The sequence below is a fragment of the Triticum dicoccoides genome, chromosome 1A (genome assembly GCF_002162155.2).
Source record: "Triticum dicoccoides isolate Atlit2015 ecotype Zavitan chromosome 1A, WEW_v2.0, whole genome shotgun sequence".
Classification (NCBI taxonomy): Eukaryota; Viridiplantae; Streptophyta; class Magnoliopsida; order Poales; family Poaceae; genus Triticum; species Triticum dicoccoides.
The window spans coordinates 356,363,131-356,379,496 of record NC_041380.1 but is presented as its reverse complement, the minus strand read 5'-3'; the positions used below and the strand labels follow the sequence as shown (position 1 = coordinate 356,379,496).

Here is a 16,366-nt window from a genome sequence, read left to right as displayed (position 1 = left end):
TTGAGACAATCGCTGACGCACAAAATAAGCATGCTCATCTGGTGATTTTTCATCAACTAAACTAGTTGGGTTTTCAGCATGAGCACAAACGGATCAAAGATGATCCAAGTAGAAAACTTTAAGTGGATCCATAAGTCTTTACTTTCTATTTTTGTGTGATGACATGATTATTGCAAGCAAACTAACAAAGATTTTTTTTGCGTTCTGATTTTTTAGGGAAGTGGAGGGAGATGAAAAAGAGAGGCAAGCAAAACGATAAATAAAAAAGCAAATAGAAAGTATAACAAGTAGATGATAGTTTGTATGTAGGACCCTAGCAAGAATTTGATGATGTCGCCCCAACAATGGTGCCATAAATTCTTCCTCCTACTTGCAAACTATGTTGGGATTTCCTCGAAGAGGAGGGGTGAAACAGTACAATTGAGATAAGTATTTCCCTCAGTGAGAATCAAGGTTATCGAACCAATAGGAGAACCATGCAAATTCCTGTCTTTGGTACCTACACACACAAAAGCAAATACTTGCACCCAATGCGGGCAAGAGGGTTGTCAATCCCCTTGAACTTGTTACTTGCAAGGATTAATCCTGATAGTGATAGATAGATAAAAAGAAAAGTAAAATAAAAAGAGTAAAATGCAGCAAAGTATTTTTGTTTTTTTAGCAATAGATAAACGTAGACCTGGGGGCCATAGTTTTCACTAGAGGCCTCTCTCTCAAACACATAACATACAGTGGGTAAACAAATTACTGTTGGGCAATTGGTAGAAAAGCGCATAGTTATGACATATTCATGGCAATGATCATATATATAGGCATCACATCCGTGAAAAGTAGACCGACTCCTGCCTGCATCTACTACTATTACTCCACCAATCAACCGCTATCCAACATGCATCTATGGTATTAAGTTCATGACAAACAGAGTAACACCTTAAGCAAGACGACATGATGCAGACAAAGTAAACCCAATCCATATGAATAAACCCCATCGTTTTACCCTTAATGGCAACAACACTATACATGCCTCGCTACCCCTTCTGTCACTGGGTGAGGACACCATAAGATTGAACCCATTACAAAGCACCTCTCCCACTGAAGATAAATCAATCTAGTTGGCCAAACCAAAAGGATAGATCAGAGAGAAATACAAAGCTATAACAATCATGCATAATAAAGTTCAGAAAAGACTCAATTACTTTCAATGAATAATCTGATCATAAACCTACAATTCATCGAATCTCAATAAACACACCGCAAAAGAAGATTACATCGGATAGAACTCCAAGAAGATCGAGGAGAACATTGTATTGAAGATCAAAGAGAGAGAAGAAGCCATCTGACTACTAGTTATGGATCCGTAGGTCCGTAGTGAAGTACTCACGCATCATCGGAAGGCAACGATGATGATGTAGAAGCCCTTCGTAATCGATTCCCTCTCTGGTAGAGTACCGGAAAAGGCCTCCAGATGGGACGGCGGAAAAAGTGTTTCGGGTGGATCTCTGTTGGTTTGGGAGTATATGTGAATTTATAGAGGTGGAATTAGGTCAAACGAAGTTGCGTGGGGCCCACGAGCTCAGGGGGCGCGCCCTGTGAGCTCGTCGCTCTCTCGTAGCTCTTCTGGTCTCCTCCCGAACCTTCTAGGGCCCCTTCTGGTCCAGAAAAAATCACCATAAAGTTTCATCGTGTTTGGACTTCGTTTGGTATTGATTTTCTGAAAAGCCAAAAACAAGCAAAAAACAACAACTGGCACTGGACAGTGGGTTAATAGGTTAGTCCGAAAAAGTGATATAAAATAGCATAAAAATGCATATAAAGCATCCAAGATTGATAGTATAATAGCATGAAACAATAAAAAAGTATATATATGTTAGAGACGTATGAGCGAGCAACGGGGAAGCTAGGATGCCGCTTTCCTTCTTGAAGGCATCACCGAGGAGATCGATAACCCTCCTGCCTTTGGAATCCTTCTTCGGGTGAAAACATAGACCCGCCTTGTCGGATCGGCAATGGGGTGGCCTTGGCGACCTTACTTCGCTGGAAACATTGTTTTGAGAGAGGTTGTTGGTGGGCGCACCTGGTTGGCAGTGGTCTGGATGGTCGGGCTTCGGCTGTGGAGCATGTGACAGCGCGACCGTTCGTAGTTAGCCGTGGAGGGCAGAAGAATCACACTTGACATGCGGGGAGCGTCAGGCAAGCCTTGTTCTTCCTCCTCTCGGAATCGAAGTAGCACATGTGTGCCTCTCTTTAGATATGTATTCTCTCCAATGTTGATGAGGTTGAAGAACACGCTTGTGGCGGACATGCCGATGCGGGTGCTCCTGTGTTGTTGCAACGAATTCCAATCACCAGGTCGCAGGTGCGATGGATGATGTACTAGCGACCTAGTTTTTTTTGGCATTTTTGCATGTGCTGCGATGTGCTCTGCTCCGTCATGTTCAGTTTTTTTGGGCATTTTTGCATGTCTTATGGTGCTAGCGACCTAGTTTAACTAGGTGTAGTTGCCTTGTTCAGGTATTCGCCCGGTTTGCCTCTAATAGACCGACCAAACAGTTCTTGCCATCGACGTACTTCTTAAGGGAATCATAACATCTCTCCTCCTAATAACTTAAAGAAAGAAAGATATGCCACATATGAACAATATTGTGCAAATTGTGGTGCATCCAACAATTTTTTGGATTTATTTAGGTGTGGATGATTGGGAAAAAAATTCATGCCTATGCATTGTAGCCAAGTTTAGCTGGATAATGCAAATCTAGCCAAAATATTAGCCTGTAATTTTTTTAATGGGGTAGAGGCCGCTGGTATTCTCGAAAAAAAGAATCAGAGGCAGACTCTACTGGTCTTAGGCCCTGTTTGGTTCATAAGTCGTAGGACTTCTTTTAGTCCCAACTAAAAAGTCATTAGTCCCTAAAAAGTCCTTGCACGTTTGGTTCCTGGGACTAAACATGGACTTGACCATGTTACAACTAAAAGTCCCAAAAAGACTCTTCCTCAGGGTCTTTTTTCATAAGTCTCAAATGCCCACTTTAAGTCTCTATAAGTCCTCCCTGTTTGGTTTAGATGGGACTAAAAGAGACTTTTTTAAATCCCTACACCAATAAGTGCGTGTAAACAAACACCCTCTTAGGCTAGTCATAGTCGGAGTAACTTAGCAAGTAACATAACACACTTTGAGAATTTTTTGCTTATGTGGCATGTAGTTAATGAGAAGTGGTAACATAATATATTACTGTAACATAGTGTTTTTCAAAACAAGATGAGCCTACAAGCTAATTAATGAAGTTCTTTATGACACTATAGTATGCTACTTTACATTATGAAGATAGTAACTTAGACTAGTGTCATATGCATGACACTAGTATAAGTTACTCCCCACTGTAACCAGCCTAGCTTATTCATCTTCTGTGCACACAGCATTACTTGGTCGGTCGGTCCCTACTCGTTCATCATTAACCATCGATTTGATTCAGATCTGATTGAACGAACACACAATAGACAGAAGAGCAGATACTTCTTTCGTGGTTGGAAAATACTCTATTGATTCGAATGATGTTTTCTGCTTCCTTTTTCCGTTAATAAAAAAGTTATACTACACAGTACTACTAGCAGCGTACGGCTGCTGCGCGGTGTTTGGTGCGCACCCAGCGGATCCCTGCCCCGCCCTGCTGCCGCCGCGCTTCTCTCGGAGCGCTGCCTCCCACCTCAGTGACCTCACTCTGCCACACTCGCCTCTCCTGCTTCCTCCTTCCACCAGTCCACATTCACACACGCTCTCCCTCCCTCCCCCACCTCCGTTCCACGGCTTGCGTTCCGTTCGCTGGCAGGCTAGCAGATCTCCGATGGGGTGCTTCCAGTCCAAGCCGGCGGGGAAGCCGCTGCCGCCCGACGCCGACGCCGCCCTCCCGCCCGACGACCCCGCAGATCCCGGTAAGCAAGCAAGCAGGCAGGCGGGCGGGCCCGCCGCCATTGCCGCCGCCTCCTAAACCCTAACCCCCCAGCGAATGCGCGTGTCCGGAACGAATCTAATCTGGCCTGCTCCCCTCTTGCTCCACGGAAGAGGCGGCGAACGGGGCGGACGGGGCGGGCGCGGACGGCGACGACAAGGACGGGGCGAAGCGGGCGGTGCCGGTCTTCAGGGAGTTCGGGCTCGCCGAGCTGCGGGCCGCCACCAAGGGCTTCAGCGCCGACCTCATCGTCTCCGAGAGCGGCGAGAAGGCGCCCAACGTCGTCTACCGGGGCCGCCTCGACGGCGGCCGCCTCATCGCCGTCAAGCGCTTCTCCCGCCTCTCCTGGCCCGACCCGCAGCAGTTCCTTGTACGCGCCCCTGCGCCCCAATGCAAATGCCTTGTCTGTTTGTGCGTATCTGCTCCGAGGATCCCGTTCCGGATCTCACGTGTTTGGTTGCTGCAGGCGGAAGCGGCCGGCGTGGGGAAGGTGCGGCACAAGCGCCTCGTCAACCTCATTGGCTGCTGCGCCGAGGGTGACGAGAGGCTGCTCGTCGCGGAGTACATGCCCAACGACACATTGTCCAAGCACCTCTTCCACTGTACGTGTCACTGTCTATTCATATCCATGTCCAGTTAGCTATAGTTGTTGTTGATACGGGTCTGACGTACTACTACTTGATCCGTGGAGGTTGGATCAAAACACGATCCCCCTCTGCATTGATTGAAGAGCTTAATGCACCTCTGCCATTACCACATTTGTCTCTTGCTGTCTCGTGCATAAACAGATGTGGTTAATTTGCCAGGACCATCTGGGCGTGTCTGCATTTTCTCTCTTGCTATATTTCTTTTTGGATTTTACCTCAATCATCATAATCATGACTTAATTTCAAATATGAAGATGCTTACCATACATACCATGTGGTGCTATATTTGTTTTGTTGTTTGACTGGAGTTTGGTCTGCTCTTTGCAGGGGATAAGCAGCCGTTGCCATGGGAAATGCGGTTGAGGGTTGCACATTACATTGCACAAGCTCTCGATCATTGCAATGCAGAGAACAGGAAAATCTATCATGACTTGAATGCCTACAGAGTACTTTTTGATGAGGTACGCATGGCTTTGCCTGTCTGGTTCGATAGGTACTTGACAAGCAAGGATCACCTTACTGATGGAAATCTAGTTTGGCTACTTCTTTGCAGCTGACTTTTGCATCATAGCTGCTGTTACTCCTTACATGAACATGAAAATTTTCTCATGAAACTTTTTATGAAATTTGATTGACCTCTGTAGCTACTGAGCAAATTCTCATTGTCATGAACAACATATGTTTGCCATCAGGAAGGTGATCCTCGCTTGTCGAGTTTTGGACTAATGAAGAACAGCCGCGACGGAAAAAGTTATAGCACTAACCTGGCTTACACTCCGCCAGAGTTCCTACGAACGGGTACGCATGACCACATGATCCCTCCACATTCATAATTAGCTAATACCATTGGTGTTATCCTTTACAATTTACAAGTGAACATGTGGACTTATTTTAAGCTCATTAGATATAAGATTAGCACTCTTATTCTGTCCACAGAGATAATTTGTGAACCTGTATTGAATTTATCTTTTAAAAACACTTCTGTGTTCCCTCAGTATCAGATGATAGGTATGTTGTGGGTCGTTGTGATAAACTGATCGCATTTTCTCTTTTTACTCCTGAACTGCTCAGCACGTGTTCTTTGGACTGCACTGAATAATTTGTGCTTGACTCCTTAATGGCAGGCAGAGTCATCGCTGAGAGTGTGATATATAGCTACGGAACAGTTCTGTTGGATCTTTTGAGTGGGAAACACATTCCTCCTAGTCATGTATGCTTCATTTCAATCTTCGCTTTTCTTGTTATCAGTTCCTTGCATCGTGGATAGTACCGTACTGTTATTTAATTATCACGCTGGAAGCTGAAATGAGCTTTGAACCATTAGCTTGAATCTGCTAAGGACTAGATTTCTTGATGGATAATAAGCAGGGCACATAACCATCTCGTCTGGAATGTCTTAGGGTGTGTTTGGTTTGAGCCGAAGCCAACCCTACCAAAATTTTGCTTAGGGTTTTGGTTGTCCATGTTTTTTTTTGGCCAATGTTTGCCAGAAAAGTGAACAGGAGTTGTTTAGAGGGCACAGATATACCAAAATATTGGTAACCATCCAAACAAGAGCCAAAATTTTGGCTAAGACTAAAAGATGGTATGGTTGGTTTTGTTCACCATCCAAACATACCCTTATACTTGAAGCCAAGTGCAGCTCAAAGAACATAACAGCATTATGCTAGGTTGTTGTATTGCCATCTATCACTGTTGCCATGCCAGTGAATTTCTCACGTCATTTGTTTTGAATTACAGGCACTTGATTTGATAAGGGGAAAGAACATACTGCTATTGATGGATTCCTCCTTAGAAGGGCAATATGCTAATGAAGATGCTTCAAAATTAGTCGATCTTGCATCAAAATGCTTGCAGTTTGAAGCTAGGGACAGACCCAATATAAAGTATTTATTGTCCTCTGTTGGGCCTCTTCAGAAGCAAAAGGAGGTAAGCAGCTTCAACCATCTTTTGGATTATTAAAGTTCTGTGTTGCCTACAGTAACACAATTCACTTATTTTATCAATCATAATTTAGGTGGCATCGCATGTGTTGATGGGCATTACAAAAACCGCGTCGGTCTTACCAACTATTCTTTCTCCACTTGGAAAGGCATGTGCCGGAATGGACCTTACAGCAGTACATGATATATTGCTCAAAACAGGTTACAAAGACGATGAAGGTGCAGAAAATGAGGTAACATACAATTCATGTATCATTCCTCATTTATGATACACCTGCTGTTAGGTCATCATTTATGTGGTGAACTTTCCTTCTGTCATGATTTGTGTCAACTTGGCATTTTTCTAGTCCTCTCTCAAATTAACTGCTAACTTGTTCTTGAAGGTCCTATACTTGATTTGTTTTGGCATATGGCTTCCTGCACCTTTCCTATGCTAGTTTACAATTACATATGATTAGCTATGTTGGCATTGCATGATTAAATTGAAAAAAAATGCTTTGATGAAATTAGCATATACAGTGGGGATCATGCATCTAAGATATCTTCTCTTCTGTATCGAGAGAAGCTGACTTTCATCAATAACTGATAATTCTTTCTTGTCTGTAGTTAAAAAGGCAATCATTTTCAACTGGATAACCGAGTATTTTGTCAGGCTTAAACTTAGGATGCTGTTGTGCACATTTGCTTATTAAACTCCTTTTTGGCTATTTTTCTTGTGCACAGAATATGTCATATGCTTTTTTTTCCCTCTCTTTTCTTATTCCCATTTGCTCAAGTATTTAGAAATTATGAAATCTCATTCATTTGCTCTGTTAAGATAAGCTAGTTTTATTTGGTGCATGTTTATGCTGCTGTAAAAACTGAAGTTGTCCTTTCAAGAATGGACTCAGCAAGTGCAAGAGATGCTGAACACAAAGAAGTTTGGTGATATTGCATTTCGAGATAAGGATTTCAAGACTGCAATTGACTACTATTCAAAGGTAACATCACTTAAATTCTCTGTTCTTATTTTTAACTAGGATATCCAAGTTCATGAATTTTGCAATGTCAATATGCTGCTGCTTCATGATTGTTTGTGCCAAATAGCTACTAATTGAATAATATATTTTCCATAAGCAGTTTGGCCCTCAATATGTTACCTCAAGTGCTGCCAGTAAAGCAGTCACTAAGGAATTCTACTTTCTAACTGATACACAATGTTACCAAAGCTTTCAATTTGGTTTGTGGTCTTCATTTTTTATTTTGTTTGTGATCTTCATTTTTTTGTCCTGTAACATGACAAGCTAATTTGCATGTTGCAGCTAGTTGGAATGATGTCAGTACCTTCAGCTACAGTTTTCGCCAGGCGGAGTTTTTCCTACCTGATGAACGGTCAGTCGGAGCTTGCGCTACGCGACGCAATGCAGGCCCAGGTCTGCATGCCCGAATGGCCTACTGCATTCTACCTCCAAGCCCTAGCTCTCTCAAAGCTTGGAATGGAAACCGATGCACAGGACATGCTCAACGACGGAGCCACCTTTGAGGCCAAGAAGCAAAACAGCTGGCGTGGTTAGGGACGAAGCCACGGCTTCCTCCAAACTGTTGTTGCCTTTCAACAGAAAAGGGTACAATGATGAGTGTTCACTGGGACGTCTGATGAACTGCTAGGAGTGGGATTGAAATGCACTGTTTTATCGTGCGAATTCGCGGTCCCTGCCCCCAAATGTCGATTAACGACGCTGTCGTGACCTGGAAGATCTAAATGGGCAGAAGGCTTATGAGTTGCACCGCATGGTGGCAAGATTTCGCTGATCATTGCGTGGCGGTGCTCCTGTGGGAGAGAAGATTGTAATTAAGGTGACGATCTCTTAACGGTTTCTCCTTTTCTTTGTTTATGCTGGATGGCTGGACGATTGTGTGGGAACAGAGGGGGTTTGTTCCTTGTGATTAGCTGGAGAGAAAATAAACCAGAGCCATCTGAATTCCGTTTGATTCGACCATGTTTCCTCGTCTGCTGCTTCTCTATTGAATGAATTGGTGGTGATTTGCATCAAAATAATGTTAGATCATTTTTAGCCCTGCGTCCTGTTTTCTGGACAGACAGTGCCTTGCTTGTCTTTGATTGTTTTGGCCACGTCAGATGATATTCTGTCAGCGTGTCCTCTGGCATCTGAACCACGATGTATGAACTTGCATTAACCAATGTTTTGTTAGTTGAAGAAAGAACTTAGAGCAACTCCAGCAGATGCCGCAAACCTCGCCGGCCTGCATAAATCTGGCAGTTTTAGCCTTTTTTTTTGCATTTTGGGCCTGAGCAGAAACGCTATATCTAGCCTGGCCTGTAATTTTTTTACCGGTAATGCTACACCTACGAACAGGTTAACGTAATGGTTACGTAATTAGCCAAATGGCATAGTATGATTGGGGTTAGGGAAAATGAGGGGCCCACCCCACTTAAAATCAGGGAGAGGGGGTTATGTTGAGGGGAAAGTTATGTAACTCCTTCGTAAGTCTTTGTAGGTGTAGGATTTTTTTTTTTTACAAGAGGCCTGCATATTGCCCCTCCGCAGCTATATCTACGGGTCGGGGGCGTTTTAGGGTTTGCTTGCTCCATATCCTCGATCGCAATCCTCCCGCCTTTGTCGTCTCCTTTGGTCTCTTCGGCGAGAGATTCTACATGATCCCATCCATTTCTTGCTAATCCATATAACTGGAGGGGCACGCGGGTGTGGGGGCCGAGGCGGATTGCCGCTGCGCAAGCACTCTTGGCACGATGCGGAGGCCGGCAGCTCTAGCCGGCCTGCCATCGAGCCATCAGCCATGGTGATTGAAGCAGGCGCTAGAACGCGGAGGGCTCTCCCGCAACGATGGCCAGAGCACGTGGGCTCGCTTCTTCGAGCTCAGTGATGCTCTTTGGTAACACACCAAGAGGTGCCGTGAGGCGGAGGAGGAGCTCCTCGTCGTGCTGAAGAGCCGGAGAAGATGGCGTCGCCGAACAGCTCACGGCGGCGAAGGAAGAGCACACGTTTGCTAATTCGTGCCGGAGGTCGCCGAGGCCTTATACCTAGGCGTCGAGTCATGAGCTGGCAATCCCTAGCTCTAATAAATTAGTTTGCTATGTTTTTATGCTATGGAATGTAGATGAACTCCGGTGGTGAGCTTTGTAGCGCGAAAATCGTTTTAAATTTCCAGTATCATTTAGCATATCTGTTCTGCTGTGCCATGCGCGATACCGTAAATTTGTTTCAGAGCACACCTTAAAGGACATTTGCGGTACATGAAGTTGCTCTTAGGTAGGTCTTGTTGTCATCTCTGAAACTCTAAAAAACTGTGTGGCATGGAAGTTTTTTGCTTGGTAAACATACCTTTGATAGTTCTGCACCCCGTGACTCAATCAAAACCTAAGTTGGATGCCGTCACCGTCTCCTCCTCCAAAAAAGCTAGGGTTTGTGCCTCTGGCTGTCGCCGCCGCTGGTCCGCCTCGTCTCCGGTGGTTCTAAGGCCATGGGGCGTGGTGGATACTGGCAAGGCCGGCGGGAGGACTTCATTGTTAGTCGTTTCTTTGAGTTTTGTTAGGGTCTGTGTCCTACTTAAGAAAGCGGGGATTGCGGCGGCTCCCTGAAGATGGAATAAAGGTCTCCCCGCTTAAACCCTGTTCCGGTAATGCGTCTAGCATCGTTGGTGGGTGTGTGGAGGTGTGTCTTCAGCGGATCTATCCACGGTGAATTTGCTCGGATCTGGTTGTTGTTCGTCTATGTTCCTGTGTCTTAAGGTTGGATCCTTTTGATCTACGTTATTCTTCATCAACGACGGTTGCTATTCTAGTGCGCTGGTCCTATGAGGCCTTAGCATGACGACTTTTCGACTGCCTACTACAACAAGTTGTGTCCGACTCCAGCGAGGGAGGGGCGATGACGGTGGCGCGCATTCGACTCGCTTCAATGCTTGTAGTCATCGCTAGGTGCTCCATGGATCTGGATATAATTTTTGCTATTTTTGATGTTCGTTGTACAACCATAATAATTGAAGATAAATAGATCGGAAGTTTTTTTTTAAGAAACATATCTTCAAATTCTTTTAACTCATAATAAAGAAAAGCTATACTTTGTGAAAAATGCTCAACTCTAGTCTAGGGGGGAAAGGGTGAAAGGTACCCCATGGGAAAAATCTGTAGTTTGTCCTCACTTGGCACTTGCATAGAAAAAGAACAAAAAAATGGTCAGAAGAAATAAAGTGAATGCGATATGTGGGTCCGGTGAATACTGCGTAGTGCGTACAGCCAAAAGAGGGGTTGAACTTCGTACTAGTGTTCTTTTTCTTAAAAAAGGTGATTTTATTATCTCAAAATGTAACATTTAACGGATACAAAACATTAAAAGTATCATGTGGTCACTGCATAATTAGGATGCACACAGTCAAACATTAGTAGTCTGACAAACAGAAAGATAAAATACCAACAATTCAGCAACAGTAGAGTCTATAGACCGATACTATGCCTATGTCGAAATAGATGGTGGATCGATCCGAAGATTATGCTATCATTCATGTTGGGTACAAACCTCTGTAACCACCTGCTTCAATAGCGTACACATCGCCTTAAATAGCGATTGGTACTTCGCTCGTTGTAGCGTACACCACACATGAAATGAATGCGTACAACAAAAAATAACCTACAAAAAAGAAGCATTTTTAACATTAAAAACAACATCATTTCTCGTAGAAGTTTCGTAGTGTAACAGTGGAAAGTCCCGTGATAAGTTAAAAGTGGTTAGAAAGAGGATGAGACACTCGACCGTTCTGGATCTTTTCCCTACTTCATCCCTGAACTTGACTATATAGGCTGATTTGTTCTTCTTGAAAACCACAGCAATAGAAAGTCATTAGATATTGAACACTACATAATTGTGTTTGTCTGTAAAAAGTTACAGAACTATATAGTACTCCCTTTTTAAAAAACAATCCTTCGTCCAGAAATATTTGTAACATCCATTTCTTCGACAAGTATTTTTGGACAGAGAGAATATAAAACCTTATATTTCTTTACAGAGGGAGTAGTTTCTATTTTTTTTAAAAAAAATTCATGGTTATTTGATTGTGCATGAAAAAAAACAATTCTTCCTTAGGTTGGAGTGTAAATTTTTTTCTATGAAATCTAGCACAAACTAATTGTGAGGAAAAATTCCTATGAATTCTGATATATGAATGAAACAACCCATGTAGAAAAAAGAATTCCTAGTAAGAGTTAGAGTCCTTCAAAATTTGTTTGAAAATCTTTTGAACCAAACAAGCCTGACAATCATTATGCTCTAGAATATGAAAGGACAGATTCATGGGACAAGCCTACCGCCGAGGCACCCAATGCATAGAGGCTGAATGAATAAGATCAGGAAAGAATTGTCATGGAATAGCATGACAACAAAAATTTTCACTTCTTTTTCAGATTTCAAAAGGCCCAGAATAAAGGCTAGCATTCGGGAAAGAGCACTACGCGATTAAAATCTGTGAGCAAAATGGAGCGCGCCGTCCTCTAGCCTCTTTTCTCTTTAAGATGGGGTGATTCTTGGAATGACGGTGGCCACATTTCCTCGTCCAGCACAGGGCATATGTGCTTCCTGTCAATCATTCCTGGCTCTTTTCTTTTCTCCCCCTTCGGTTGCACTTTAGTCAGACTTCATGCCATGCTAAGTCACCGCCACGCCATCAGATGCACACCACTCTGGTCCAAGCCGTTTCTGTTTTGCCTTCTACAGGAAACTGATATTCGCATCCTCCCTGTCAGGAGTCAGGATTCCTTTGCAGTTATTGTAACAATTTTGTGCAGAAATTCCATGCATATATACAGTACCATGGATGTGTTTGCCGGACCTGATTACAGCGCCATCCAAAACCGTTACCTGCGTTTGGTTTGGTTGATTGAGTCGGGCTGGAATCAGAAGCTGTGTAATCCAATTACAGTGCTATACAGAATCGATCACACCCGCTCCTGGTTGCTAGGGCATGTGCAGTGATTGATAAGAAAGTCGTATCAATTTTCGACGATAATTTAGAGATGATAAATTTTTCACGATAGTTCTGCTTCTAATATATTTTCCACGATAGTTCTGCTTCTAAATACAAAACGTTTTTATCTTAGTAAAGAGATAGTATCTCTTAATCTTTATCTCTAGTAATCAAATACTATGATTAAATGTATGGTGAGAGGTATTGTTGCTAAGAGATCATCTCTTAATCTTTATTTCTATTTTCACCAAAGAAAAAGAGAATGCAAAGTTTTTTTCTTTCAAGTTTCTCTTTCATCCACCTCATCATTTTCCCATGTAGTCCTTCTCCTTTTTTTTTGACATGCATGTAGTCCTTCTCTCTGTTCCTGTTGCGTGAGTCAACCAGACAAAACTAGCAAAAGCCCCGTTACACCCACAATGTAGTGTAACCTCATTACGTTACCATTTGCTTTCAACGTAACCCTAACCAAACATGTCCCTCCGTTCCGAATTACTAGTTCGGAACGGAGGGAGTACATAGGAATCACAGGGTCATGAATTGTTAGAATAGATGATGATGATGATGATGTATCCTCCATTTCTAAAGAAGGTTATATATTGTATAATAGCAATGGGGAATTTTACATCGCCCGAAATGGGAGCACAACATATTGCTGCGTAAATTGCAGCAGCAGCAGCAGCTAGTACAGAGACTGAATCACAGTAAAGGAAGAGATGGAAGTGTCGTGCCACAGCGAGAGAAGACAGTGCTAAAATAGGCCGTCACTCCGAGTACAACTGTACAAGACACACACACACACACACGCGCGTAGCAATACTACGTACTCTTACATATCATACGGTATACGACCCCGTACACTGGCTGAAAATATACCGCCGTTGCCGAGAGCAATTAGGTTTCTGGAATTATTTCCTCTGTTGCCGAAATTACTACGATCTTTTCTTGGGTGTGAAACGAGAGCTTCAGTAGACCACCATGTTGTTCTCGTCCAAGGACGAGAAAAACGCCGCCAGGTCGTCGCTCGCCTCCCTGCACAGCATCGGGGCGGCGGCGTTCGGTGCCGCCGGGTTCCACAGCTCCGCCGCGCCTGCAGAAGGACATGCATATGCATTGAGAACTCGCGCGAAATGGCGACGGGGGATTCAAGAATTGATCGAGCTCGTGAGGCAGAGCATCAGTGCGCGTACCGGCGGTGGTGGAGAAGGTGCTGTTGGCGCAGGGCGGCAAGGTGTCCCATCTGAGCTCGTGGTCCGAGACCACGCCCATGTCGCCGAAGAAGGGCATGTGCGACTGCGTCGTCTCGCCTGCGCCGGCGAAGTCGCCGTCGATGAAGAATGTGGCGGCGGCGTCCTGCTGCGGGAACCCCAGAGGCGTGCCCATGCCGGACACCACCTCCCCTCCTCCTCCGTACAGGGGAGAGGGGGAGCTGTGGAGCTGGAAGGCGTTGCCGACGATGTCGAGGCGCGGCGGGCTGGGCGTGAGGGAGCCCAGCTGCTGGTCCGTGGTGACCAGCGACGAGCTGCTCCCGACCTTGCTCATCTGCCGGTGGCCCGGCCTCGCCTTGGCGGCCGCGTCGCCGTGGAGGAGGCCGGCCTCGGTGCGCTTGATGACGCGGCAGAGCGCGTAGGCGCCGATGAAGTTGGAGGCGCCGTGGAGGAGGTCCTGGCAGAGGCGGTACTCGTGCATCACCCAGTCGGTGCGCTCGCCGCCGGGGGCCCGGCCCTTGTAGAACACCAGCGTCTTCCTGACGCCGCACACGGCGCCGCCGTCGCACGACACCTTGCGGTCCTTGCCGGTGGCCTTCCAGTAGCCCGTTGTGGTGGCCCGGTTGGTGCGCGACCCGTTGGGGTACTTGCGGTCCCGCGGCACGAAGAAGAACCACTCCAGGTCCCTCTTGGGCAGGAACGACTTCTCTGAAGAATCATCAAACGCACACACCTCTGAATCTCAGCATTTTCATTCACATTGGCCACTGTACAAACTAGCTATGTACAGTTGAGTGCAGAGAAGGTTATGCCAGAGTTAACTGTCTGCTGATTACTGTGATTGGCTGCTGAGAATATTCCAAAATTGAGAGGGGTGGCTGTGGTGATTTGGAGAACGAGTTTCTTTGGGAAAAAGGCGGGAAAATGACTCATCTGCAACCGGCCTAAGTTATGGAGAATATATGAGGCGAGATGCCTCTTTCACAAAGTCCCTTTTCATGTATGCTGGCTAGCTAGCAAGCAATTTGGAGGGCAGATTCTTTTTCTAAAAGAATTATGCGATTCGAGGATGATGGCAAATTATTACTTGTCAAATAAATTGTCTATTCAGGGGAGAAGAAAGGTGAACACCATGCGGTTTGACATAGGTAAAATTCAACTCTCTCGAACACTTTTTTTGTCGGTCGAAGCATGAATGAATGTGTGGCATGTTGAAATACAGAATGAATCGGATGGAAGATGCATGTGTATGTATGTACCTGGCAACTCCCATGGCTCGCACTTGTAGAGGTCGATGACGGGGATGACCTCGAGCTCGATCTTGAGGTTGTCGACCCTCCGCTTGAGGTAGTAGCCGACGAGCTCGTCGTCGGTGGGGTGGAACCTGAAGCCGGGCGGCAGGGTCATGGTGCCCATGCTCGTTGCTTGCTTGCTTGTGTGAAACTTGCAGCCAATTCAAATATCTTGGGCAGTTCGATCCGACAGTAACCCAGCCCAACCCAACCCAGGAGGAGCAGATGATGCTACTTAAGCTTGCGCTGTGACTAGCTAATAACTGTGTGTATGTATGTATATATGTAGCGTCAACTGCCGATCACAAATACTCGAGGCAGGACTAGAGATCTAGAATCCAGGAGGCGGAATGGAGTCAGGTGGAGAGGAGGCCGTATCGGTTGAAGATTTGGAAGATCCAGAAGTAGAAGCTCTTGTTGGCGATGAATACGGTGTAGCAGCCTCCAGGATTCACGCTCATTATCCTCCGGTCACGAGCTCCAGAGCAGAGGCGTCCGCGGCGGGCGGGAGGAAGGCGAAGACGGCTGGAGAGGACTGAGGAGGAGGGAGAGGAGGTTGGGGAGGGATGAAGTGACGGGCATGGTGCCGTTTATATAGAGGACGAGGAGGAGAAGCCAACGGGAAAAGGGTGGAGAGGCGGTGAGAAGGTGGTCGGGCGCACGCCATTCCAAAACCCCCGCCGGCGCTTGTCGCGCGCCCAAGCCGCCGCCAAACCGTCTCGCAATCCGCACTTCTTTTCCCGTTTCGTTTTCTTTCGCGGCTTGCTTGGGCAATTCACCACTAACCAAACGTGCCTGGCCGTTCCGTTCCGTGTGCAGGGCGTATCGTGGCGACGCGATGATCAGGATGCGTTATTCATTTCTTTCTGAACCCTGAGGCGCAGCGGCGGCGGCGGCGGGCGGAGGTTCGAAAGTGCAGTTTTGTTTTCATATGGGCTTTGGTTTTGAATATGGGTTCATTCCGCTGTCACCAAGATCCGTGCTTAGCCCCCTTGGCTTAAGTTGATTAATTAAGTTTATCATCCTCGGCCGCGTACCGGTTTTCGGAATTCAGGTAGGCTCCCAGGACTTACCGCCACTCTGTTTTCCAGCTCATGTGTTCATACTCGTGTCGTCGTCGTGAGCGCGTCTGTTTTACACGAATCCCATCTCCGCAGGAACATTACACGAGCTTCTTCTACTTCCGGTCCTAGAGTTAATTAGTGGTGATGCAGGATTCTCTTGCCCAGTGACATGCGACATATACTAGAGTTAATTAGCGGCCTCGATTGACCTTCACACACATGAGTGGATTCTGAATTGACGTGCGTTATGCACGACCGATTCCCTCGTTTCAGTAGTACTCTACTACTG

The 16,366-nt window shown here is 45.6% G+C and overlaps 2 protein-coding genes across 2 annotated transcripts; one reads left to right on the top strand and one right to left on the bottom strand.

Annotated features, from left to right (window-relative positions):
- The first annotated feature begins 3,648 nt into the window (after positions 1 to 3,648).
- Positions 3,649 to 8,592, top strand: LOC119272814 (serine/threonine-protein kinase BSK2-like). The gene is made up of 10 exons (XM_037554196.1): positions 3,649 to 3,927; positions 4,058 to 4,314; positions 4,411 to 4,546; positions 4,919 to 5,052; positions 5,284 to 5,389; positions 5,716 to 5,801; positions 6,332 to 6,520; positions 6,609 to 6,767; positions 7,401 to 7,514; positions 7,836 to 8,592. The coding sequence occupies exons 1-10, from the start codon at positions 3,840 to 3,842 to the stop codon at positions 8,085 to 8,087; spliced, it is 1,521 nt and encodes a 506-aa protein (XP_037410093.1). The 5' UTR covers positions 3,649 to 3,839; the 3' UTR covers positions 8,088 to 8,592.
- A 4,486-nt stretch (positions 8,593 to 13,078) lies between these two features.
- On the bottom strand, positions 13,079 to 15,571 carry LOC119272803 (NAC domain-containing protein 86-like). Its single transcript, XM_037554191.1, has 3 exons — positions 14,981 to 15,571; positions 13,704 to 14,429; positions 13,079 to 13,603 (listed from the first exon to the last, which is right to left on the bottom strand). Exons 1-3 carry the CDS (start codon positions 15,135 to 15,137, stop codon positions 13,479 to 13,481), a joined length of 1,008 nt encoding a protein of 335 aa, XP_037410088.1. The 5' UTR covers positions 15,138 to 15,571; the 3' UTR covers positions 13,079 to 13,478.
- Between the last annotated feature and the right edge of the window lie 795 nt (positions 15,572 to 16,366).